Source organism: Patiria miniata, unplaced genomic scaffold, assembly GCF_015706575.1.
Source record: "Patiria miniata isolate m_02_andy unplaced genomic scaffold, ASM1570657v1 HiC_scaffold_20, whole genome shotgun sequence".
Classification (NCBI taxonomy): Eukaryota; Metazoa; Echinodermata; class Asteroidea; order Valvatida; family Asterinidae; genus Patiria; species Patiria miniata.
The window spans coordinates 36,364,429-36,381,896 of NW_024037059.1; the positions used below are offsets into that span (position 1 = coordinate 36,364,429).

General features: G+C 38.3%; 1 protein-coding gene across 2 annotated transcripts; it reads right to left on the minus strand.

The window, feature by feature from the left end:
• Positions 1-333: 333 nt before the first annotated feature.
• On the minus strand, positions 334-17,292 carry LOC119728912 (myosin-10-like). Of its 2 annotated transcripts, none has more exons than XM_038201344.1 (32): positions 17,141-17,292; positions 16,072-16,177; positions 15,389-15,579; positions 14,925-15,189; positions 14,345-14,611; positions 13,973-14,175; positions 13,721-13,852; positions 13,495-13,587; positions 12,879-12,968; positions 12,136-12,504; positions 11,639-11,865; positions 11,161-11,320; positions 10,615-10,848; positions 10,032-10,198; positions 9,586-9,746; positions 9,209-9,444; positions 8,781-9,005; positions 8,292-8,396; positions 8,019-8,156; positions 7,268-7,447; positions 6,927-7,073; positions 6,481-6,612; positions 5,967-6,140; positions 5,473-5,571; positions 5,023-5,157; positions 4,732-4,895; positions 4,412-4,499; positions 3,966-4,104; positions 3,061-3,221; positions 2,672-2,874; positions 1,948-2,026; positions 334-1,772 (listed from the first exon to the last, which is right to left on the minus strand). In XM_038201344.1, exons 2-32 carry the CDS (start codon positions 16,160-16,162, stop codon positions 1,713-1,715), a joined length of 5,115 nt encoding a protein of 1,704 aa, XP_038057272.1. In that variant the 5' UTR covers positions 16,163-16,177; positions 17,141-17,292; the 3' UTR covers positions 334-1,712. The 2 variants fall into 2 exon arrangements, with proteins under 2 accessions (XP_038057272.1, XP_038057273.1); XM_038201345.1 differs by lacking the exon at positions 17,141-17,292 and adding an exon at positions 16,787-16,950.
• Between the last annotated feature and the right edge of the window lie 176 nt (positions 17,293-17,468).

Below are 17,468 nucleotides of genomic sequence, written 5' to 3' on the forward strand. Positions count from 1 at the left end.
AAATTTATGAAGCTCGATTCTTGCTTGTTTGGGATTTTCTTATACCAGTCCAGTACGGCGTCCGTGCTTTTCCACAGGTTGAATCCTGTCGCGCTTATGACTTTACCGACGATTCTGTCGAGGATCACTTTACTTATATGTCCTATCTCTGATTTGGTTGGGCTGATTAGTCGACATGATGGTTTGTTATCGAAGTTGTCCTTGTGGTCCTTCAAGTACATATATATATATGTACTTGACAACGTATTTAATAATCTATAAATTAAAACCTTTGTTATTTTCATATGAAAAAAATGGTAATTAAGACAAAAATAAACCACATCCACTGACAACTTCTGAGAATGTTTTACATTTAATTGTTACAAATCATGTTGGACGGATAAAATGGTTGAAAAAAAATAGATAAGTCAGAATTTCTGTAAGAAAACTTTTAATATTAATAAAAACAGAATGAATGTCGAGTTAACTTAACCTACATGTATAACAGACATTCAGGGTCAAAATGGACGGATCAGGATAAAAATGATAAACTATCAAACTTAGGTGTTTTTTTAAAATTAATATGAACAGTTGATCTTTAAAAAACAAATGTGAACTACCGCTTTTTATGGCCCGCATGATTTATGGCAGCGACCGGGATGGCATGTTCTTATACATGCACAAACTCTAGCTTATTGTCACCAAACACATCCTCCTAAATATCTCAAAAGAATTCCTGATATTCCTGTAACACAATGACCAACACAAAAGAAGGGTGGGTCCCTCTGCCACATATCTTGCCTCATATGCTGCTTATCAACAGAAATAAAAAGCAACATCTAGAGGATAAAGATAACAATAAATCGTTCACTTTCATTTGGACCAAAAGAATAACATGTTCAAGATGTAAAATTCATTTAAACTATTCAAAATGGTACCTGCCTACAAAAATGAAAGTTGCACATAATAGTGCACTTTTTACCAAAAACAATATCTCTTTCCTGTTACGGTGTGGAAAATGATGTTATATATTTTTATCCCGACACAATTTCCTACATAAAACTGATAAAAAGTTGTTGATTTTTTGCTCTCACAAATCTTCATTTTTTATAGCACAAAATATAGAAGAAAAAATATACAGCACAAAATATAGAAAAAAATCAAAATATATACATAATCATCTCATCACTTTTGTGAAGCACTTTACAGATTTTTAGAAAAATAAGCAAAATGTTCTAAATATAATGAATTTGTATACTATCTACATTCCAAAAATTCAAATTCAAAAAGTGTCAAATACTATGGTGATTCCAAGGAAAATTAAAATATTGCCAATCCAAAAATATAATTCAAAAATTTGGGTTTTTTTTAAGCTTAACGCAATTCTAAAGATCTTAAGAATGGTAATGATGTGCCCTTACTCTTGCTCAGACTACAGGTGCAAATTTAGATCAGTTTAACAGTTTGAATATCAAGCAATATAACTTTACATTCAAAGTCCTTTTTCCTTAACATGGTTAATAATACACATTCACATGATATTAAAACCAGTTCTACAGAATCATTAGTCACAGCTCCGCCCCAAATCCCCCAGCACTCATTAGCGAATAAATTCAATATAACACAATGTAGTACAGGTGCTGACAGGGTATCCCCATGTATACGTTGAATCGTTCCTCTGAAGTGTCTGGCTCAATTCACTCCCGTCATCTTCAAGTGGTGACTTACACTGACTACACCTCGGCATCTTCTTCCAGTTCTACCACTTCACCCGTCTTCATCTTAGCAATAATCTGGGAAGATTAAAAAATAACATGTTTTGTAATATATAATGAATTGCATTAATAATGATAATAATAATAATTGCAGTACTTATTAAAAAGTGGACAGTGGATAGAGGCCGAAGCAGATGATAGAACATAGTCGCAAAGCTTAGGTCTGGAACTGTGTTTCACTCTATGCACTCACCTCCTTGAGTCTGGCTATTTCCTTGTTATCAGCATTCTTAGATGCATCGTTAGTGATCAACTTGACTCTGGATGCATAGCTGTAAAAAAAAAAAAAAAGTAATGCAAAACTGTTCAGAATTTTTTAGAACTGAAACTCAACAGACCACAAAGTAGAAGAAAACTAAGTTGGCTGAGTAAGTTCAACATGGCTCAACACTGTAATTTTGAACAAAGTACATGTTACCTATTCATTTACCTATTTATTATTTTCCATTGGGGCCCTGCAAGAACAAATAATGACTACAAACATGTTTATACAATACATTACAAATACAATACAATTCAATACAATGGGATAAAACATTATTTGATTAAGGCCTAGTTGTTAAGCAAATATCATACATACAATATACATGTATTTTAAAAACTATTATAACTACATGTACAGTTTGAAGGCTTTACTATAAGGTGGATTCAGTGAACACGAAGAATTTGGACCTATCTTGTAACATCAAGAAATATATTGCTATTATTCGCTGATTACGGGAGGGGCAAAAAACCCTTTTGGGAGAAAACATGGGGAAATTCCCATCCGTTTTTACACTTTTTTTTATGCTGAAATTGTTTTGACTATTGACTTGCATTGAATCTACAATGACAAAGAAGTTAGTCTACTACTTCCTATGTTTACGCAACATCCAACCAATGACTAAAACATGAGACAGTGAATAAAATATACTTACGTCAATGAGATGACAGTCTCCTCGGAATTATAATCAGCTGGTGAGATGTTAACAAACATAAGAGTCTTGGCATTGCCTCCCAAGGAGTCCTGCATCAGCATGGTGAGTTTATTGTTACGGTAAGGGATGAAAGATTGCTCACTGGATAAAGCTGAGATGACATCACCTAAAGCACTCAAGGATTTGTTGATGGAGTTAGCTTCCTGTGATTAGGGAGACAAACGGATCCAAGAGGTGCATCAATTCACATGATTAGATGTTGGGATCAATGCATATCATTTGATTGACATGGTAACAACAATCTTAAGTGCAAAGGACATCTAAACAGGTGAAATTCAACGTAGCAACTTTTCCGTTTAGAGTTAAAATTTTGCCTTTGAGAAACATACCTTTAGTTGTTGAGCAGAGGCATCCGTTTTGGCAGCACGTTCACTACCAGCCAAATCTACCAGACTCAGTTTTCCCTTAGTAACCGTTCCCGTGGTGATGTTAGTACTCTCAATGACAACGCCAATGACCAGATGAGACCGAGAACTCTCCGCATTCATCTCTGTCAAGAAAAAAATGAGCACAAATTTTGATGAACAAATCATTCCTAATTCCATTTCCTATTTTTCCCCAGTAAAACACAACAAAGCACTCAATGTTTTCATGAACAAAATAGGAGTTGCGTGGGTAGCAGGGAGAGACTGGGAGTTTAAAGGTAGGGAGTTCATTTTGTCAGTTGTGCATTTTTTTGTTTGAAGCAACAAAAATGCTCAGAATCTAAAGACGGGTGTTGAACAACTAACCTGATAACTTTTAGCTCAGTGAATGCTGTATATTCTAAGAAAGTAGCATCTCGGTTTCAATTCAAAGGTTGCCAAGTCATGGTTTGAATTGCGCCCGAAATCAGCATCCAGGTCATGTTCTCATTCAGCTGATTGCAGCTCGCGATGTCACGCACTAAACTGACGAATAATAGCAACTACGCGCGTGTGTGCTTCATGTCATCGCTTGCGTGCACCCATTCATGGATTCACCGAATTACAAACCAACTACTAACTGTGTCACTTGACGCGTTTTTGGAAATTGCCTTCTTTTACTGTTTTCTCCAAAATGACAGCATGCCAGAAAGAATAATTTCCCAGGGCGTTTATTGCCATTACTATCTTTAAGCCAAGTAAGCTCTTCAACAACAATTTTGTCAGTTACTTTTTGGATAGCTGCAAATGATCTACTCTACAACTGAGGTCGTTTTGGGATGTTTTAATATACTGTGCTGAGCTGCATCAACATCAGTATATGAACTTACTGGTTGATGCAACATGTCTACTAGCTGATCCTTGTTCAAACAGTCCATACAATTCCTTGGAATTTGATGCTTCTTGCACCACAGCACCGTGCACAAACACCAACCCCTTCTTGTCTTTCTTAATGTCCAGTTTGGCACTCTGACAAAAACAAAATGAAAATAATTTACACTAAAAAATAACGAAATATACTGGAACTTAGAAACAGGTTAACGATTTTGTTAAAAGATGAACAACAAAAATTGACTTTACTGGATTTGAACCTGTCATCTCTATAACACCTATATGGGCACTCTATAACTGAGAACAGCTCATATAGATCCGTTTGTAAATGTTGAAGTGCAAAGATTTTATTTGAAGGTTTTAAGCAGGAATGGCCACAGGAGGGGGCAATATGACTATTGTTCTGACGCCATCTTGTGGGAATGGGAAGTCTTTGCCAACTTACCTCACCATGTGTCTTGGAATACAAGTCAATGAGTTTGTCATTGTACAATTCCAACATGTAGGTCTCAACACGGAAGGTAAATTTGGCTCTGGAAAAACAGAGAGAATGATTAACATATTTAGACAAAAATACAAAGAGTGTTGTATGATGACACTTTCTATGCACAAGGGATCGGAAAAAAGTCACAGAATCTTGATGGTTGAGCAATACCTTATTGATTTTAATTATGTCACCTTATTCATATGCGGGAAAAACAACTACTTAGACAAAAACTGTATTCCTCATTCTGCGAAATTTGTGAAGACTAAAATCTTACTCACTTATTCTCCTCGATGACCTCAAAGATCTTTTCAAACGCTCTTGGTGCAATGCCAGGAAAATTGCCTTCCCTATCACCAATCATCGTAAATGTCTTACCGGAACCAGTCTGACCATAGGCAAAAATACAGACATTGTAGCCGTCCACAGCAGACTGAATCAGGTTCTAGTAATGGAAACAAAATGGCAAATGTGTTATTGACGCCAGGAGAAACAATAATTTTACCTCCAATGAGAGTCAACAAATTATCTAAATTATAGGATGCATCAGAAATAAATGTATGGAAACTTACATTGGTATCTTCAAAGACATCTGCTTGTGTGCTCTCAGGCATGAAGATATGATCAAACTGGAATTCCTTCAAACCTCGAGTACTTTGAATCTCTACAGAGTACTCATCGGGTGCCTTGACAACTGAGAAGTTACCCTGGTAACAAGAGGGATAACAAATAATAAACTACTTGATTGCAAGAGTCTTACTTACATTTGATGTAACAGTGATTGGAATGACCTTCATTTGAACCAATGCAAACGCTCAAGAACTCTATGGTTTTATGAATTGGTCAGGGACAAAATCAAATGTAATACAATGTAGTACAAGTGCTAATGAGTTAATAGAGGATGGCCTGACATATCATTCGGGGCAGATTCAAAGAACGGCAACATATGAGATGGCCTTAAAAGAAAATGTAACAGTCAGCCCAAAAAAACTTGGCATTACAGTTCAGTCCAATGCACATACTCTGCCTTTCTCTGTAGAACTGAGTGGTCTGGTCCGACAGTAGACGCGAATCTTGCCTTTCATATCTTCAACCATGTTGTAATATTTCTTCCTCAGCACCTGTAGATGAAATGATTTACACCTGCCTGTCAATTTTAAGTCATTTATTCCATGCCACAATGCCGCTGCTTTACCTCGAGAATAAAACTTTTTTTTTATTTTTGAGTGCTCCTTGTGGCAAAAAATTTGATATAAGCGTTGAGTTCTATACGTGAAAAACATGTCCAAATTGCCCATTTTGTGCATTTCAACATCATTTTGATGTAAAAAAACACAATTATAGATGACCCCTTTTGTAGTTCTTCTTTCACATCGGTGTAATAAAAATACACGGCTCTACATCCGAACTGAACAATTAAGTTCGGTTCGGTTCGGAATGGTATGTTCGGCAAATTTTAGTTTGGTTTGGAGGTTCGGATCATCAGGAACCTTACTCTACGATTAGTTTGACTAACCCTTTCACTGTTGTAGTTCTCAGTCAGTGTCTTCATCTCACTCTGTAGTTTCTTCAACTCTGCAGTCTGCTCAGTGACTTTCTCTTTCAGTTCTAAGGCTTCAGCTGCTGCCACGCCCAACAAATCAATCTGATTGGTTAGTTTCTTGATCTCATCCTTGGCCCCGTCTAGTTCCTACAACAGAAGAAACAAGATTGCATGGTCTATGCGACAATGGTAGGGGGCGCTACACAGTCTGCTCAAAATGGCTCACGTGTGCCATCTTGTTTTTCCCTCAAATCTCTCTATCAATAATGCCATAGTTTGAAAAGGTCTTGGGCCAATTCATCTTCTAGTGTAAGATTTCTGCTACAAGATACAAGAGAATTATCAAAGAACAAACCCTACAAATTCTCAAGCAGTTTAAGTAATGTCTTCAAGAAATGTACACCACACCTCAATTAAGGATTGTTGCCAAATCAAGCCAGAGACAAACCAATCAGAAATCAGAAATAAGAAATCAATCCATGTCTACCTTAGAGGTTGTCTTGAGCTCGGCATCCAGCTCCGTAGCATTCTTCTTCTCTCGTTCAAATTTCTTCTGCTCCATCTCTAGTTTCTTCTCAAGATCCTTGAGTTGTTTCTCCATCTTCTTTCCAGCTTGTTTCTGTGATGAGGCAAAAATGGGTATGCATTCAGGTTATCAATATTGACTGATGATCAAATACATCCAGACGAAGGATAAACACAGAACTACAGATAAGTGACAGCTTGTAAACATAGTTGCAACCAGTGTTTTTCTTCATAAATCATTAATGTTTCCATTAAATATTATTTATTGAAAACAATTTAAAATCAACAAAAATCCCAGGGTAATCAAAAACATATTGTTTTAGTATTATTTAGGAATTCAATTTTGATTGTTGTCTCCACAGTGGGCTATGTGAATCCATCAAGAGAAATAAGATGAGATTGACTTACATCAGCTGTCCCTCCAGATTTTGCCTCCTTCACATCCTTCTCCAACTGGCGTATCTTATCCTGATTCTCCTGAATCGTCTTTTTCAATGTTGCAGCTTGTTCTGTCAATAACTTGATCTTCTTCTCTGACTTGGCATCTGTTCCTCCCTAAACCCGACAGACCAAAACATTTAGATCATCACTTGATAAGAAACATACGACATTGCAATGAACGCACAGACTTTGAAAAACTTTTCAGACCCTTCAACTTATCTTTCAATGTCCATCAGCCCTGCCTTTCCCCATGTACCCATAAACCTTGGGCCCCTGCAGCCCTGATAGCTGGCGCCTCAATTCTTTACCTTTGTACCCCCTGCTGTCCTGCCTGTACCTCCAGCTACTAGTATCTCCTTGTTCTTCTTCTCCAGTGCTTGTATTTGTTTCTTATTCTCTGCTTCTCTCTGTAAGTATTTCTTCTCGGTAGAAGACACCATATCCTTAGCTTGCTTGTCTTTTTCTGCCATTTTTTTCTTCAAGTTATCCTAAAGAGAAAGCAAGTCTCAGGATCATCAATATGCTAAAGGAAGCGAGCTGCAATTGATTCACTCAAGAAAAAGTGCATAAATTAATCTAACGCTGAAACTGATCCTCCAGGTTCGGTTCGGTTCAGTTCGGTTCCAGTTTGAATTTTGTTCTTCAGAACATCGGTAAATTTAATTATCTGTGGTCTTTAATTTTGCCCTTTCATTGCAAGCATTAGCATTCCTAGTGCTATCAACAAATACTTGCAGAACTCTGAACAGACCATTTCCGTTCGGTTTGGTTCGGTTCATTTCAGAAATCCATGTTCTGCTATTTTAGTTCTGTTCGGCGATTCAGCTGCAGCACTACGTTAAACTCACACGAGAAACAGCATCTTGCAAAATACGAGACCTCCTAATGTTCACAATAGTATTGGCAGGATCATAATAAAAACGCAAAATTAACTCAATTTATACAGGACACTGCATCAATCACGAAGATAAGGGAACGTGTTCACAACACAGGCTGCGCCTTTGATAACTTCATACTTATCATTAATGTGACTACAAGGTACTGACCATCATGACTTACCTGATGAGCTCGATTAGCCTCTCTTTCTTTAGCTAGTGATTCATTCGTGGTTTTCAGCTCAATCTTGAGTTTATCCAGATCAGCTGTGCCTCCGATGTTTGCCTTCTGTGCATCTTCTTTTTCCTTCTCAGCTTTTTTCTGATGGTCAAAAACAACCACGAGAACAATTTTTTTGAGATTCAGCCAATTCTTTTTCCAAACCAGGTGACTACCAGTCAATCAATGTGTATCTCAAGACATTTTTGCACTCTGTCATTACACTGGTGTCCTTACCACTAGCCCCTGTAGTAATGTGATCTCCTTAGCTGTATCAACTGGTAGGTTCTGCAATTTCTCCGCTTCCAACACATCTAGGCGTTGTTTTGTTTCTTCAAGTGACTGCATGGGCAACAAAACAATGTTTCGTTACAATTTTAAAAGTTTGATTATTCTCAAACAAATGATTTTTTAATTCATATATTAAAAAAATGATAACATGGAAGGATTGTTAGAACACCCTTTCCATAGTTGCTGTATTCAGTTACCAAGAGGTTCCTTTGGGGAAAATGGAGATGTGCCATTTCAAAGAATGTTGCCCGACAAGAACAGAGTGGTCTTTAAAAATCATGCACAATCACAAGTGTTCTCATTTGGGAACAACAGATGTTCCAGGTTTTTCCTAATTATTTTCAACGAGATTCTCCTTTGATTAAACTAACTACAACAAAAGTGCAGCTCAAGTGAATCTCCAAGATGGCAAGAAACAAGTATTTCATCCCAAACCTTTTCTTTGAGTTTCATCTCAGCGGCTATAGCAACAGTTGCCGTGGTAATCTTCCCATCCATCTCTTCCTCCAGACTTCTCTTCTCTCCTCTCAGACTCTCACATTCCACCTTGATCATCTCCAGTTCCTCCTTAGTGTCATCATGAGCAGATTTCTCATCTTGGAGTTTGCGCTCTACACTGTCTACTTGCTTCTGAAGAGCAGCCAGTTGCGCTCCAAAACCCTGCAAGTACAGACGGATCATTCAATCAAAATATTTTTATAAACAAAAATCTAAAACAGAGTTGCCTCCAACTGCATTTCGTACTTTCATACTGCTGCCTCATTTTGAACATGACTCAATATTAAATATCTTAAAATATGAATTATTTTTGAAACAAAATAGCAGCCCTCCCCCCCCCCCCAAAAAATGGGAATGAACTGTACCTCCACATCATCATCATCAAAGTCCAGATTTGCTAATGCAGCAGCTGTTGCAGCTGCTGCTGCCCCTCCCCCTGATTCCATCTCAGCTAGTCTCTCTTCCAGCTGTTCTTTTGTTTGCTCCAATTCTCTTATAGTCTCTTCTTGCTCAGAATTTCTCTCTGTAAGCTGTTCATTTTCCTCCTCCAGTTCTTGGATGCGATCCTCAAGGTCTTGAATTTGTTGGGAGCTTGCTGGACCTAAGGATAAGAATAAACATACAATGTTTGATTTGTTTTGTACTGTGGATCAATTGGAGCATTCAACGGGTGACACAATCTTCCAAGTCTTCCTTTCTCTTCTTTCTGTCTTTTTGTTTCAATGTTTACAGCCATACTCACCTGTTGATTGTACTGACACCTGTGCTTCTTTCATTGGTTGAAGGTCTGCAGGTATCTGCCCTGTCACCAGTATGGACAAAGCAGTGATCTCTGTCTCATTGGAGAGACAGTTAGTGTTGCACTCTTCCAAAGATGCATACAGCGCCTTGGCCTCTTCATTACTGAAAAAGAAAAAAGAAGTGGATTTTGATCTCATGATATTTTCACAAATTTAAAACAAAAACTTAACAAGCTTCATTTAAACTACTTCATTTTAAACTGGTTATAGATGTGATGTGCAGAATCCATTGTTTAAATAGCAAATGCATACATTTGTGTAAACACAACAACTCTTTTTCCTGTTTGCAAAGCAATACTACTTCATGCTCCTCTGAATTTGTGCATTTCACATCTAGAAGGCATTAATTCCGGGGCACCTGAGTTCAAATATCTGGCCTACCACTCACCTGTCTGTCTCCTCAGGAGAGCTGCCATGTTCCTGATTGTAGTTTTCTACCCATAATTCCAAGTCCTGTTTAGCCTTGTCCCTCTTTGCCACCAAGTCTTCCTTCTCAGCTTTTGCATTCTCCAGTTTTGCAGCACTGTCATCAGCAGATGAACCCTGAATTGCAGACTAAGAAGAAAAAAATAGACAAAATAATAAACACTGCATGCACTCTGTGCATAATCAGCAGATGGCATTTTGAATCACTTGTGAGAGCTATATGTGAGGGGACACGACACACTGCGTGTGCGCACTGGTTTGTGTGCATGGTTTGCGTGCATGTGCACAAACCTGCAACGTCCTTGCATGAGCACCAGACCTACAGCAGCATTGTGTTGAAGTTCCTCCCACCTCTTTGTAACCAAATGAAGGGAAGACTTGTACACTGAGTTCACAGCATCAGCCTTCAAGGTATACTCGTTGTAGTGCCCAAGACAGATACAATTGCTAAAATGCTCACAATGTGAAGTGTCTGGGTCAACTACATCAGCCTGAACTGCCCTCTATTGACAAACAGAGTCATGTGACCTTCATATGAAGCTTACCTGAGCAACGACTGCTCCAAGAATCATCTTGAGATGTTTATCATCTTCTCCTGATCCTCTATCTGTATGTTTCTCCTTCTTGCCTACTTTCTTCTTCTCCTTCTCCAATGTCTTCATCTTCTTGTCTTTATCTCTCAGACTGATCTCCATTTCCTTCAGGCGAGTCTCCAGTCCGTTTACTTGTTCCTGAGAAGCTGTGAGTGCAGCTACAGTTGACGGATCAGGAATCACAATCTGTGAATTAGAAATAAAAACGAATTAATTCAGAAGTTGCGAAAAGAAAAAATTTACATTCTGTAATCTTCGGTCCAGTCTGCTGTCAGATGAAGTAGGATGCCAACATAACAGACAGCTCTATACTAATCATTCAGCTGTAACAAACATCTCCTTTGGCTCCAAACTTTGTGAACCATGTAAATGAGCACCGGCAGGCGAATTCACATTAACGAACAACCAGTATATCATAAAAAAAATTGTTTGTGGGTAATGTCTGATAAAGTGACCTTTAACATAAAATTAGTTCTTGAAGAGCAAGACGTTGCGTACCTCTACAGTTTTGACGACAGGTTCAGGTATGCTTGCAGGTTGCGTGTCAGGTGTCTTGCCCTCTTTGAGAGCAATTAATGTTGCCATCTTGGAATCCAACTCATTCTTCTTAGTCTCTGCCTCTGAGAGCTGAGTCTCTAACTCACGTACAGTCTCTGATCTGTGGATGTACAGTATTTAATATCACTGGATAGAGTAAGTTCTAATCCTGTCTGTTTTTTCCCCATCAATCACCAAAAAAATTAAATTATTTCACACCAACCACCTCCCTGTTATCCTCTATAGGGCTTATTTTAATTTGTTTCTTGAATTTTTTTACTACCTGATCTCCAACAGTCATGTAGACTATAATAACCAATTCTTTCTAACCTGCTACCTCTTTTTCTCTGTCCGTTCTCATCTTGTCCGTTTCTTCAAATCTCCCTTCCATTATCCAATCACCCAAGATCCTCATAACTCCTTTCCTCTAACCACTTACCTATCGTCCTCTGTGGGTTCCCTTCCCATCTGTTCCTTGAAGTCCACCTCCCATTGTCTGATTTCCTCCTTCAGTTGTTGGCTTTCTTCATCCATGATTTCCTGATCTTTCTGAGTTGCTTCTACTTGTCCTGAGATCACTCCATCGTTATCTTCCTTGGCCAGAGATGCTAGCGTTGCATACTGAGCCTGGATGAAATCGTACTTTGTTTGCAAAACCAAAAGATCCTGTGGTTTCCATTGAAAAGAAGAAAAGTACTGGTCAACCAATCCAATATCTACCCATACACAAACAAATCATGTTTAAAGCTTAAGTGCATTATACTTCAAAGTGCCAAATCTCACCTTACACATTTGTGACAAGGCAACATGTTTGCTAACTTTTAAGTCTTTCAAACTCAGCAAAGCAAAACAAGGCAAACTTGGTCTCGTTATTTCTTATTTCCAAAAGGTCCGGAGTGTTAGCTTTTTGTCTGAGTCAAGTTAGACCAAGGTTACCTTCTGAGATTGTATCAACTGTTTCTCCATCTGTGCTCTCCGATCATCCAATCTCTTTCTTTCAGCCTCAGATATCCCACTGCTGACTACAGCTGCAGTTGCTGCCACACCCAGGCTTCCTCTCACGGATCCAGTCGCTGATCCCCTCCTTCCTTCCGATCGAAGACTAGTCTGAGATGTCCGTCTTGCTGATGATGCTCGCTGTGTTTCTCCATTGATTGTGACCGCTTTGATGTTCGAATCAGTGATGATGGACACAGCAGCAGCACTTGCTCTTGCCTCTTCTAGATCAAGTCGTAGTTTCTCAACTTCTTCTTGGTGTAATTTCTTCTCGGCCTCTAGTTCTGACTGCAAATTGTCTTCCAGGAGCTAAGTGTAGAATTAAGATTCATTCTAGGTTATGGCGTTGAATGTAGGTATTTTTGAGTAGATACGAAGTAATAGATTAGAAAATGCTTGGTTTCAGTCATTCTTCCATTGTAGCAGCAAGATTGCGTTGATTACCAACGAAGTAAATCAACATCACAACGTTCTTGTTTAAATTGGAAATGCAGAAATAAAAAAAATAAGATATGTTAAAATGAATACATGAATCTAGTTGACTTCAATACTTCCTCCAATTAAATGGCCAGCATTTCTTTTGGAAAGTGGCCATTGAATAAAAAAAAGGGCTAACTAGATAGGCCTTAGTCATATTTGCTGATTTTAAGTTCATTCATTTGGAGTTTTCACAGTAATCTTACCTTCTTTTCTTCCTCTAATCCTTTTTGTCTGGATGAAAACGATGACTGGTTTTGATCCAACTGTTGTGTGAGTTCTTGAGTCAGTTCTTCCTGTAATATGAAATGAAAAGTGATGTTAAATTTTACAGCAAAACTTTTCACCAAGTTGAGCACAAATCTAATAAGATATTTCAAACAATTCTAACATCGTCTTGTGACATGGGGTTAACTTGTAACCCCAACCTTACCATATCCTCCAAAATCATCTTTGCAAAATGGAGGATTTTGTAGGATTGAGGCTATATGGCAAAAACGTGTAGCTGAATTTGGAGGATGCACTGTGTCAAGGTCTTGGGCCAGATCTTGTGTTGTTAATGCTCAGTCATGCTGAATTTAGGCCTAGATTAAACTTGAAATCATCCGCACTGCTCGAGGATGTCACTGGCTCTGCCTCAAGATATTGCCTCTAAGACCACATTCAAAGAAGTAATGGATGATTTTGGAGGATTGGGGCCGTATGCAATTTTTACATGGAGGCAGTTGGAGGGATTTTGCAGGATCGAGGTTGCATCCTAGCAAAAATGTCTAGGGAGTTAGGGTTAATGTAACAATTGGTGCTACAATGTAGCAGACGTACCTTTTCCTTCTCCAATCTGTCAATTTCAATCTTGTTGATGATGAGTAGTTTCTTCTTCTCTTTCATCAGAGCTTTATTTCTATGATTTAAACTCTGAAACAACAAACATCCAAGTTTTAATTTATCGCTCTCATTTTAGTCAAAAGAAACTTAATGCTGGATTTACAGTTCACCAAAACACTCATGGTATAACTCAGCCACTATATATAAAGTTATAAGTTATTACCGTCAATGTCTCCTCCCAGTACGTCTTATGACTGCCAAAATCTTCTCGATGAATCTCAATCACTTGACGGAACGTTTTCACTTTGTCTTTGTACTGGACACGAAGACCTCCCACAAACATATTGAACTGGGTCTGGATAAAACAAAAAGAAATTAATAAAGTTGTTAACCTGTGATACAGAAGCACATGTACAGAAATGGAGTTGTGATTAACCACGGATATGGAAGAACAGAAAACACGTTAATTGCTTACTTGGGTCTCATCTTCAATGGTCTTGTAAGTGTCTTCTATTTGACCAACGATACGGAGATGATTCATCTTCATCTTCTTCATATCATCCATGACCTTAGTCAAACAGTCTCTTGCGTAGACATAGGGAACATAAGCCTGCTGCTCATGCTCCAACTGTGGAGGCTTCAAGAGAGGACTGGTTCCTGACACAAGACTACGATTGTCTACATAGAAAGAGGCAACAGTGGACGTGTCAAAAAGAATTAGAAATGCTATCCCAATCATTTTTCACTTAATAAAATTCTTTGATTCGGTATTGTAAAACTACATTTATTTCATTAGTCTATTCAATAATTATATTAAGAAACATCAAGACAATACTACTTTACTCACCTCCATTGTTCTTGTGCTCTGTAGCCCTGGTCTTGCTCCCTGACTCCCCAGTCTCATTCAACCCATCAACTCGCTGGTTATCATCAGCTTCTCTCACACTGATGACAGACTGAGCACGAGATGCACTAGCAGAATGAGTCCCCACCCCTGGGGATCGATTGCGTGTCTGTGGGGATTTAGCTCGGGTCATTCCGCTTGACTTGGGTCGTGCTGGTGGTGCATCCATGGGTATCTGACTGATGTCATGCATGCTGGACATACTCCAGGCTAAAAATAAACAATTAATAATTGAAATTGTAAGCCAAGTTATGGATAGTCTTCTAAAACTTACTTTGCATGCCCTGGGGTCTCTTGACTTGTAAGTTTTCATTATCAAGAAATTTTTCAAACGTTTTTATTTCTTGGCAATACTCTCAAGAATCTACTACAATTAATTAATGCTAAATCAGCCACAAACCATTCAATTTCTCTGGCAACCCATTGTTTGTGTTCAGCATATGCTCTGCAGCTCCATATCACTTATCGGTGCCCCATGACTTAGGATACGGAGCAGGGTTGTCCTAGAAATGTTATGACTTACCTTCACTTGGCCCTTTCTTCTTAGGTTCTGGATGTGTCTCATCACTGACTGACATTGATACATCTGCATCATCATTGACAGGTGTCACAACATTTCGTTCCTTGCGTCGTCTCCTCTTCTTTCTTCCCTCCTCTTGTATGGATCCAGCATAGCTGTCTTCATCAAAGGGACTGGTAGACCGCGCATAGGAACCAGCTTCGCTTGCTGGTTTACCTAGGAGCTCAGTATCTCCAGAATTCACAATGTCTTCCTTGAAGTCCAACTCCTGAGTAATAATAGAGATCATGCCCCATTACTATTTGGCCTCAAACAAACGTAACGCAATCAATTCTTGGTAAAAGAAATTATTTGATTAGATACAATGAACAGCTGAAAATAGGACAAAATATAACATGTACTAGTTGTACAAAAAAAACAGCATTGAAGATAATTGCTACTACAACTTCCTGGCAATAATGTCTGACCTCATCAGTGAAGTCCATCCGATCACCATCCTCGGCTTGTCTGACTGACACCATACTACCCCCATGACCTTTCAGGTCATAGGTTACATGTTCCTGAGGCAGCTTCTCAACTTCTGTCACTTGATATGCAATATTCTCAACTCCCAATTTTTCCTTGGCTGTTGGATTATCATCAAAGTCCTCAACCCAAGCTGCAAAAGAATATCATAAATATAAGTAAAATAGAATAAATAAAACAAGAGAATGCGAAATACAAAAATATGTTTAGCGTCCTGCCTTTATGAAAAAAAGGAAGTGGGAGGCCCTCCAAAATGGCAACAGATGAAGAGGTCACAATGATGTCACTGTTGAAAATTTATCATTTTTCGGTTGAAAAAAAAAAGGATGCGGCCTCCAAAAAGGAAGCAGGCAGGGATTCTAATTTTTTTTTCTTATTTCGACTAAATAATGGACATTAGCTCAACAGAAACTGCATCAAATAATGCATATTACAAATAATGAAATTCTCATCTTATAAACTTGTTGCTATCATGTAAGATTCAAAACATAACGTTTCTTTGACAAGTTAGTTGGACGAGTGTAAAACATCTTCACTACATGTACTGTACTTCTGAACCGTTTTTGGTATATTGTCAAAATTACTTTAGTTAAAAAATGTTAATTGGAATTTAATAGATACTCACAGTTATGAGACAAGGAGGAGGTTGGTCTATCTGGTTCATCTGTAGGGATAACCTTTGTCCTCTTGTGTTTTGCTTTCTGCATAGTAGCCATCCTGATTCATGTACACTACACAGTGAAAGACCATTCATTAAAGATATAGCATGAGTCAAGATATCACAAACTGATTTTGTTTTATTAGTTTTACTACTGGCCACTGAATGTGTAGGCCCTACTATTTGACACCATTAAAACTACACATGAAAAGGAATATGTATGTGAAATTCTCTATTACCAGGGCTACATTAATGTTTCATAAATTATGCGCCTATCAAATGCTTCAATATTTTCTCTGCTGTGCTAAATTGAACTTTGTAGGACATCGCTTTCTGATGGCTGACTGCAGGGAAAAATTAGTTGATGTCCACGACCAACTTGATGTATGAAATTATTCCCTCAAACAAGTTTGTTGGAAAATACTTTGGAAATGCACTCGACTCACTAGCACTACACAACAATACACCTGTCACTGTCAGTCATGATTGTCAGTGTCAATATCATGTAGGAATGATGTAGTTTTTTTTCCCCCACTGACAAGTGACATTTCATTGAATTTGATTTTGAAAAAAAGTTGTTATATTACTACGTGTACAAACCCAGTATAAGACTGGTCTGAAAAATTTTAAGTGTTTTCCAACTAAATTCTTTAATATTTTCCCTGCTAAATTTCACTTTTACTTAGGACATGTTATCCCTCTCTGGATGGTTGATGATGAGTCATTGCAGGAAAAACTAGTTAGACTAGTGGCGTACGTATAATTTTATATGGAATTCTTTGCCAAGACGATTAACTTTGATCTGCTTCCCGTGGGCCAATTAAGTCATGCAAGTGCAGCAAGCGCAGCTGCAGCGGCCCCCTGGCTGGGGAAATTCTTGGCTGTCGCCCGCTGCCCCGCGCCGCCCCCGTGCGCAGTGGCCAAGCGCCATGGGTACAATCACGTAGCAATTAGCCAGACAGCGGACGCAGACGGAACCGCGGACCGAATTATGGTCAAACACCAACTTGCCATGAAATTAAATCTTTCAACCTACCTTAATCACTTTTAAAAGGAAGCCTTAGGAAGATCATAGTGTGCAATATATTGGAGTTAAATTCCGTTTACGTTACGTTCAATTGTCGTAGTCGTCGGAAAATGGCCGCCATACTTGCTTAAGTTGCCAGGCGAATGTACACTTGTTTACTAGCTGACGTCAATCTTTATTTGTTATGTAAATTCTTTATGTAGACATGCAATTTCAGCCGCGCAACATTTGTGAAAAGTTCTTCTCTTTTTTTAATTTTCCATTGTATGATTGTGAAAAAAACATGTGAGCAACGAAGGAATAAGCTTAATTTAATTGGTTTTTAGCATGGAGGTAG

Excerpts from the sequence above, each read along its gene's own strand:
- LOC119728912 (XM_038201344.1), bottom strand. The coding sequence starts at position 16,162 with ATGGCTACTATGCAGAAAGCAAAACACAAGAGGACAAAGGTTATCCCT. Across the intron at positions 8,397-8,780 it reads AGATGAAACTCAAAGAAAAG|TCACTTGAAGAAACAAAACA; the intron begins GTTTGGGATGAA and ends TTGCCCATGCAG. Across the intron at positions 5,158-5,472 it reads GTTCTACAGAGAAAGGCAGA|GGTAACTTCTCAGTTGTCAA; the intron begins GTATGTGCATTG and ends TCTTGTTACCAG.